At 41.7% G+C, this 9,315-nt stretch overlaps 1 protein-coding gene across 11 annotated transcripts in view; it reads right to left on the bottom strand.

The window, feature by feature from the left end:
• LOC116843282 overlaps window positions 1-9,315 on the bottom strand; it is a 274,864-nt gene that overhangs the window by 17,632 nt on the left and 247,917 nt on the right. For all 11 annotated transcript variants that reach the window (XM_032813592.1, XM_032813588.1, XM_032813586.1 and 8 more), the window contains one exon: window positions 449-592. In XM_032813592.1, coding sequence (XP_032669483.1) covers window positions 449-563 — 115 coding nt within the window. In that variant the 5' untranslated portion in view covers window positions 564-592. The remainder of the gene's footprint in view (window positions 1-448; window positions 593-9,315) is intronic.

Genomic DNA, 9,315 nt, shown 5'->3' with positions numbered 1-9,315 from the left:
GGGGGGGGGGGGGGGGGTCTCGCGTGCACTTCCGGCGGTGTACTAAGTCGACCGCCTTGTATCGTTCGGCTTCGGCGAACTTTCCCCGAAGGCGAAGTCCAATATTGAAAAGCGCTCGGAGCGATAAAAATTTAGATAAGAAGTTTGCGAGCCAGCCAGGGCAGCCTTGGAGAACGACGGAGCCGTAACGAAGTTATTTATATGGGGGAACAGTAAAACCGTATTAAGCGTTAGTACTTTTCTGCATGATGGATCGATCGACAGCGTCCGCCCTCTTTGCCTGGGAATACGGGCTTAGAGGGATGATAAAGAGAACGGTGCAGTGGTCGATCCTCACTGTACGATACGATTCTCCCGTAAAGTCTTATGAAAATTTCTCAAAAGTCAAGCGCGTATCCTAAAGTCTCTGAAGAGAGTCCCATTCAAACGGCAGGCGTGTGTCTCTTACCCAAAATGCCGAGTCGGAAGTTAATCGTAACGAAGACGACATTGCCATAAGCCGCCAATATGGTGCCGTCGTAGGGATTGCCGCTATTCCACTTATCGCCGTGGATGAACACCATGACCGGGTATTTTCTTAGAATTCTCTGATCTGAAACAGAAAGCAAATTAAACACTATAAATTCTAGTTGACGTAAATACGATCATATCGTGAGGTACAGTAATCTGTCCATTGCCGCGTAACATTTGATTGTCTGGTTTTCGTGATCATTCTCAGCTTGTCTGTGAAAGCTCTATCGTGTCGATTGTAATGTCAGAATGAACGGCGAAATTTGCATTTAACTGTGACTTTTTGGCGATATTTCACCGTTTGCAGCGATGGCAATGTTTTAATTGCATTTAAGAAGCTGCTCTCGGATATTATAGAGAACACCCTTAGAGAACACCCTTAGAGGATCTCTGATTTACATCGGCGGAAAAATTGTCGCCGGAGTTTGTTCGCGAGAACGGGGTTAGCACGGGATTAGTCCCGAAATTTATATCACCCCCTCTTTGCAAACTGTTCACACAGTTAGTTTTCGATATTAGAGTAACTATAAATTCTCCCCACCCCGGCTCTCGAGCGACGTAATTTCCTTTTAGCATGCGATCTGCAAATTAGATCGAGGCGAGAACTCGAGGGACTTATCGAAAAATCCGTTCCGCCGAACTTTCTGCTGACAGCTGAATATCGTGCGCGTCACGGATCGCCAATAAATCATTTCACTTTCAAATACGATCGCCCACATATAATCGTGTCGTCATCCGCTATAATTACACATAAAGGAGAGGCGAAGTAACTTTTCATGTAAATAACTTTTTATATTACGTAACTTTCCATGCAAATTTAAAATTCAAACTTCGATTCGCGGGGTTAAACACTCTCAGTAATTTGCTCTTCAAGTTCTCCAGTAGGGAAAACGGCGATGAGTTACGACTTGTATCATCAGAGGGACACATTAGCCTGTAGAAACGCTATATTTCGAGATTTACTGACCTACAAGTTCGACGATATTTGCGGGCTTAACGTGGAATCTAAATCTCGACTCGAGTTATCCCGAGATTTAATTAACAGTTTCAATTATCACCCCGACGGTGGCGGGGGCCGTTCGTCGAACTAACGTATCTCGTATTTCCTCCGAGACGTCCCATAGAACGCTGCACTCGATACATTTCGATAAATCAAGACATTCGGTCGTGACGTTGGATTTTCTTCCTTTCAACGAGCTATAACTCGTCCCACATTTTCCGCGATGGGATATCAACTTAATACCCTTTTGTAAATTTGTACTCGACTAATCTGTCGTTCATTATCCAGAGTGTACAAAATTATGGAAGAACAGAAGAATGTGAAAAATGCCTGTGAAACGAAAAATTACTGATTACACAGAGCTTTTTCGAAGTCCATGATATTTGCAGAACATAAGTGACATCGTGATGGACAAATATTCCATCTCGCTTCTCTTCCACGAATAACATCGCGACGCGGAGTTGCTACACAATCGCGTCGATGCTCACGTTGTCCGTCCGCTGGGTCCTATACATCATAGCGATCTCGAACCGGAACAAGCGCCGGGAGAACAAGAGAAAGCGACAGGGACACGCGATCGCCGCGAAATTTACATGAAAATTGAAAGGCGAATCGATCGATGCGTTCCGCATAAAATTGATGTATCGCGAATCATGCGCGGGGATATTTTCATCCTGCGTCACGTGAACGCGCGCTGCTCGCGCGCGCGCCAGCAGCGGAACCACCGCCGTCATAAATCACCTAGCGTGAATCTATATCCTAATAAAAGGAAAACCATTTCTCCGCCCGAGCGATGGCGTATTTTGCTCTATAAAAAAGGCACGCTCGTAACTCGCGCGAAACGTCTGAATTCGCCGATGCGAAATGCATTTTCATTTGCCCGAAAACAAAGTACTATGTTGCCGTGAGAACTTATTAAGAAATTTAAAACGTGCCGCAGAAAATACAAGCATGCTGGTGGGAAAGACACATATCAACATAGGCATAACACACACAAAAAAACACATACTGAGTAAATTTATTATTATTAGTTACTTGTTTTGAGTGTTTCATTAGTTAAGGAAGTTTGTGCGAAAAATATTTTAAATCTGTGCTAAATTAGTTAAAAATGGTTTGAATCTCGGCTAAACCGAGAGAGAGAAATCCGGCAATTTTAATTAAAATTTTAATAAAATCGGCATAGCTGAGTCACGAATAATTCTAAATTTCTTTAACCGAGATTCCAATAAAAATATTTTAAATCTATGCTAAATTAGTCAAAAATAATTCGAATTTCCGTCAAACCGAGAGAGAAATCCGGCAATTTTAATTAAAATTTTAATAAAATCGACATAGCTGAGACACGAATTATTCTAAATTTCTTTAGCCAAGATTCCAACCTAAATATTTCAAGTCTGTGCTAAATTAGTAAAAAAGGTTCGAATCTCGACTAAACCGAGAGAAAAATGCGACAAGTTTAATTATAATTTTAACAAAATCGGCACAGCTGAGCCACGAATCATTCTAAATTTTATTAGCCGAGATTCCAACCAAAATATTTTAAATCTATGCTAAATTAGTCAAAAATGGTTCGAATCTCGGTCAAACCGAAAAATTATTTGTAAAATAATTTTTTTCAACTTTTTACATGCTTTTTACTTTTTGTTTAAACATTTTATTATTTATACAAATAATTTTATACATTTGACCTCATATTCATAATCAGCAAAACTAAAAACGTCTATATCTTGTATTCAATTTTATTTCTTATGCATTTTTGGTGCATTTGTTGATGATAAGAGTGAGAACATTAAAAAGCTATAAATTGCCCGTGAAACTCAAAGTGGGCCAAAATGAAAAATACGATCTAAATATTTTTTGTACTTCTACATTTGTGTCAAATTAGAAAGAAATCTAAGTGTACCTTTTAAGTAGGTTTACTTATCAGTAGCGGACAATATTCTAACTCTTCTTGAGGAACTTTAGTCGCTGTCGCGCGCCATAGCGATAACGTCGGGCTCGATCGAGAACGCAGATTGATACAAGCGTTGATAACTCAACTTCTAGACGTCGTAGCGACTCGAAACGAAAACTGTTGGAAAGGGAAAATCACCGCGCTTCTGATAAACGTAAAATCATTTCTTTACGAAATGAGAATCAGTTACAATAGTTACGTAACTGTGGAAAATTATTACTGATTTTTGTGTTCGCGTTATAAGGCGAAGATTAATCTGTATTTAAAATATAGAGTATAAAAATTAGAATTCTCGGGAAAAAAGAAAAAATCTCTTGCTTCTTGACAATGTAATTATTTGCGTATTAGAAGATTGTCTTTTTTCTTTTAATTTTCTCGAACACGGCGTCGCGTTCACGACTTATTTAGAAACGCGAGTGTGTTCCTGAAGTGTTATAATTTACTGTACTTTTCGTTAAATCGTGAAACACCGCTTAAATGAACGCAGTAGCGGGTGCAGTGAAGTGAAGTGAATGCACTGCACTTCACAAAGGGTAACGATGCAAAATAATGTCAAACAGACTGAGGTTAATGGCATGCAAAATACGCGTTTATAATAATATATATTCTAAAAATTACCTAATACAAACGAAATAATAAAAAATGGACTGATACAGAACACTATTATCGCGCAATGTGTTATAACACGAGATTCAACGACATATACACACATGGCGCGCGCGTCATCGACGATATCATATTGATTCAAAGCCAGAGTGTCCAAATCCGGCTTAGCAGTGGTGAAGGCCACTGCAAAAAAAATCAATTCCCGATATACAGCGGTTTTTATCGCGGGGCGTAATCATTTTTATCGGTGCGTCGCTTCTAACTTTGGCACGAGATAAATATTTACAGGGTGCTGTGCGCAGACAACGCCGACCTCGTAACTCACGGTGCCCCGAAGAGCCGACCTTCTTCCAATCGGTTCGCGTGCTCGTATAAATAATGGATTTACAGCCCCTTTACGTCGTCTCGATATGCCCTGGAGAAGCTGGTTGACGCCCGAGCGAGTGTCGCGCCGATAATGGCGCAGTAAATCAACGAAAATCTCCCTAAAGATCGACTGACGCTCTTTCCTTTAGTTCTCTTCCTTTCCCCGCCAGTAACCTGGAAACAGCTTCTTCCGCGAGCGAGCCGGAAAGGGGGTAGATAAACCGCCCCAGGACGCGGAGAACGGAAAATGCGTCAGGCTCTGCCATCTCCTGGAACTCGCTGGAAACCCCTGGCAACGCCGTTTGCTGCACTCCCGTGCAGATGTCGGCACGAATATTATTTCGTTCGGAGCTGGAAACGATGTCATTCGTGGAAACTGTCGCGTGTACCTCCGCAAATCGATACATTCGAGCCCGCATCCGCGAACCCGCCATTTTTGACCGTCTTCAGCTAAGTGAAATCGTGTGCCGTGATCTTATGAAATTATCTAACATCAATCACTAGTATAACCCCTCCGATGAAACATTCAGCTGACCTGCTAATCATTGCTTCTTATCGTTCTTAAATTGGATCGGAATTGAAAGTTTTGATTCAACGAAAAATTAATATCCGGCGTTATCGATAGAAGGAGAAATTTCTCAAAATCAGATCGTGGTGGTAACATCGAGTAATTCGAGAATTTTAGCAAATTCCGTGGGAAATTCACTGTTGCGAAACCGTGAATTAGTTCAGCGTTAAACGTTTCCACGTGTAAAACCGTTCCCCCATTTGCGCGACAGTTTTTTCGTCGCTCTTTTCGGCACTCCGGCTTCTCGGCGGCATCTCCGGCCAATGTCGCGGCCATTTTTGGATACGAGCGACGGGGATTCCCGCAGTTCCGCGTAACGGACATATCCGTCTCGCTCGGGCAAAGTGCGGACTCGTGTCGGCCGTTTTTTGCGAAATCGCGCGAGCTACCGGCTGAACGCCAGAAATCGAAGGAACGATAGGACGTGTACCGACCGCGACCCACTCCGCGTTCTCTCGCTTTATCCTGAGGCAAAGCCGAGATGCAAGCTTCTTGGATGCCGCTCGGTCGCACTTGATTTCGAAGTACCTCGGTCTCGTACGATTAAGAGGTTCCACTGTCTACAGAGGAAGCGCCTTGTCGAAATGAATAACGCAACAATACCGTTGAACGCAATTGTAGGAACTTTCTTAGTTCGAAGCGAATCTAAAATTTTATTTCATAAATCGTAAATATTTTCACAAATAAAATGTCTGATTGATACGACTAAACGCTGTGTTTACACAGAAAAAATCAAATATGCACACAGAAAAATACATAGGTATTGCACTGAAGTAAATGTTACTTGTTTCAAGTTTTTTTCAATTGTAACATTTATGTATCTGCAAAGCTGTCACAAGTTCCATTATCAGCATTAAAGTTATTTGAAATATGTTCGGGATCCTAGCAAGTTTAGCATTTCACCAAATAAAAATATTAAATTTTTAAAAAATTCGACTTTACTTGCTTACACAGAATCATACTAACTTTTTCTTTGGTAAAGTTTTATAACATTTTTGTAATGAGAATAAGTTCTTCTTTTCAGTACATGATAATGAGGTTTCCTAAAATTTGTAATGGGTATATTTTAAGGTTATTGTCAAGAAAATATTCTTCGTTAAAGTATAATTATTACTTAAGGAAGAAAAGTATATAAATTGAATAATCGCTTTTCTTAGCAGTAGAATAATTTTTTTCCATGTATGAAATTGGAATAAAGAAAAAGTTTTGTGAGTGAAAATTTTGTGATAAAGACATTATAATTTTCTTTTTATATATTATGTAAAATTTCCTAGAAAAGAAAAGAATAATACGATAATGATAACATAAAATTAGTCATTCTTAAAACTAAAAATGTTTCTATTTGAATCAGTAAAAGGACTATTTTATTACGATGATCAGTGAATGATCCCTGATTTTCCGCGAAAATGCACCCGCTTTGCTACTTCATTTTTTCCCATAGATTGTATCATCATTGACAAAATCAATGAAATAAAATAAAACATGGATGTCTTCATTTATTCCTCACTAGTTTCTCGACCACTGGAAGTAAGATTTCACCACAATATCTGTAGCACACAAATCCGTTATACGCTATATCAAATTCAACTGTCTGCGTTTCCGACGATGGAATTAACGGCTTCCATGCGTCTTACGTACAATGACACTGTCTGTGTTCGCAAAGTGCGGCAATAATGGAAACACAGTTGCTGCTATTAACTGATCCCTTCAACGAGATTTTACTGATTGCGGTGTTGTGTTTCTAACCGTGAGCCACCAGTTATAAACGTAACACATCATTTCAGTGAAGAATACACCGACTGTACTCCAAAGAGAGTACGTTTCGAGTGGGAATGTCGGCAGATTTCGTTGTCACAGAATATGGCGTACAATACTTCTCCCTTTCCTATTCATCACAATATTTAAAGATTTCGAGGCAGCTGGAGTTTACACCATTGCATTTAATCCATTGCAAAAGGATCGTGGTATTAAATCCTGCAGCTCTCTGCGCTCTTTCTCTGATTCCTCAAGGAGAACCGTGAGAGATTCGAATGCTCGATACCGATAGTGCGGTGTTGTACATACACGGTTTGGCAAAGCCTTCCATTATCGTGGACGGCGCTATTCAATTCGTGGTACACGTATCCCAATGTACACGCGGGGCGTCTCGAGCAGATAGGACGACGGAACGATGACCCCCTCACGTGCGCTGCTGCCACTAGTAGTACCTATAAACGCGCGCATTTATCGATCTCTCGTAACTCATTCGACTCGAAAATTCGCGCATTTCACTGTTTTTTTTGCCGCTGCTCTAGCTCGACAATGGCATTCACGAAATTACCGTCTCCGGTCGTGAAACGCGTTATCTGCTCGCCGAAGGAGTGCAGCGGAACGTCGACTTTACGACGTCGGTTTTACGACGAATTACTGATAAGAGATGAGCGAGCAATCAATATATCGCGCACTTCGCCTGACGTTACTCCGTCAGAGGTGTTTTCGAGCGGCGATTGTGTGTGTGTGTGTGTGTGTGTGCGTGCCTGAGTTTTCAAATATCTTTATTTTGCGCAATTCCAACTCGGACTTGTTTTCGCGACCGAGACATTCCGCATTCGGCGGCCTTGAGGCGAAATTTACTATCCGCCTGAGCGATAGTGGCACACTCGCTGCGTGCGACATCGCGACGAATAATGGCGCTGATGGAAAAATAAACAGGGAAAATATTTACGGACAAGCCGCGCGCGATGTTCGTTGAAAGACGCGGCAAAAAGGCAAATAAAAGGAGAAAAAGGAACAACATGATATCAGTGCATTTCTTTCATGAGCCTTCTTCTCTTTGTTCCGCTCTCTGGCCACTCTCTCTCTTTCCATCTTTCTATCTCTATTTATCTATCTATCTATCTATCTATTTATCTATCTATCTCTATCTGTCTCTTTTTTCTCTCTCTCTCTTTCTGTCTCAATTCCTTCTATCTTCACTCTGTCATGCCCTCGTTCCAGGATTCTATGCTGGAGACAATATAGCTTATTTCAGCCGCGAACATCTTCCACTGTCCGTCAGATGCAATTTCTGGTACTGCATGTAAGGAATAAACATCCTCAGACACGTCTGTCTGGCCCTTTTTGGCGCGTATACGATTACTTCGCGAACTCGGCGACCTATACATACATATTCCCGATTCGGTGGAATTCTCGAAGCGCCTCAGCGTAGATAAATTAACCGTGACTAGTGTAATTGCAATTATACGAGGCGTCCAAGTTTCCGCCGCTGATCGGATTAGACTGCAATCTAATTATAGAGTCCTTGAAGAATTCTGCAAGACAATACCCGGCGAAAGATGGACGACGAGAGAATCCGATCGATCTCGATACGATGAGATTTGTTGTAATGCGCGACTCCCTCGGCTGCATATTAGCTGCCATTTTAACTGCGAATAAGCAACGCGCGTAACTTCAGGTGCGAAGATGAAAGGAATTCAGGGACATGTCCGCGCGGCATTAGTATTCGCTTTAAGTCGTGGTCACACCGCGGTGCGACTTTTTCTCTTTCCCGCCGCTCGGGTCAGAAAGCTTTTAAGCCCCGCTTTAAAAAGAACAGTCCGGTTATCGTGGCGCGCGTAAATATGTCGAGACGCGGAGTAGAACCTGCCCGTGTTTCCTGGCCGCCGCGGGATAAGCTGCGAGAGTCCTGGCGAGGTTCCGCGAGGATAAGTCCTTGCGAGTCCTACGCTTCATGCATTTAAACGCGTCCGCTAAAAAGTTTAACGTTTACATTTAATAACGTGTTACCGCGATAACTTGCGCCGCCGCTTCTCACCGGGCGTCATCCTTGCGCTTAATTCGAGTCTGTTATCGGCCAAAAGATCTCCCATTGCGCAACAATTTATTTGCTCTCTCCGTGCCGCTCGCCTTAGCGAAAGTTAATTTTGACAAAAAACTTGTCTTCTAATTAAAATGTCCTCACATACGTGGTGTCTAATTTTCTTGTGAAAAAAATAATAGAAGCCGGACGGGTGAAATCACCCCCATAACGTTAGATCCGTCATAGTAGCACATACGGATTCTCGCGCATGCACGGTGATACTTATTCTGCGCATAGTCCGAAAGTAGGCTATGTTATGGTAGGTTATAAGTTATTTCGCGTTAGCATAGAGAGCACTATTTGGAATAGTTTTTTAGGATTTTCTAAAGAAACATTCGCCTTTGAAAAGGTCTATTTTCGAAAATTACGTCAGATATGCTTATTTCGTTCTGTATCGTTTCCGGGCTGACTACGGGTGTTTGTGTGACTCTGAAGCACGCCCAGTACCTTGAAAATATTTTTCCAACATCCCA

This window comes from Odontomachus brunneus, unplaced genomic scaffold (genome assembly GCF_010583005.1).
Source record: "Odontomachus brunneus isolate Ranch 3 - 2012 unplaced genomic scaffold, Obru_v1 Obru_scaffold_031, whole genome shotgun sequence".
Taxonomy (NCBI): Eukaryota; Metazoa; Arthropoda; class Insecta; order Hymenoptera; family Formicidae; genus Odontomachus; species Odontomachus brunneus.
The sequence above is the reverse complement of the archived record's forward strand: the minus strand, read 5'-3'. Positions and strand labels throughout refer to the sequence as shown.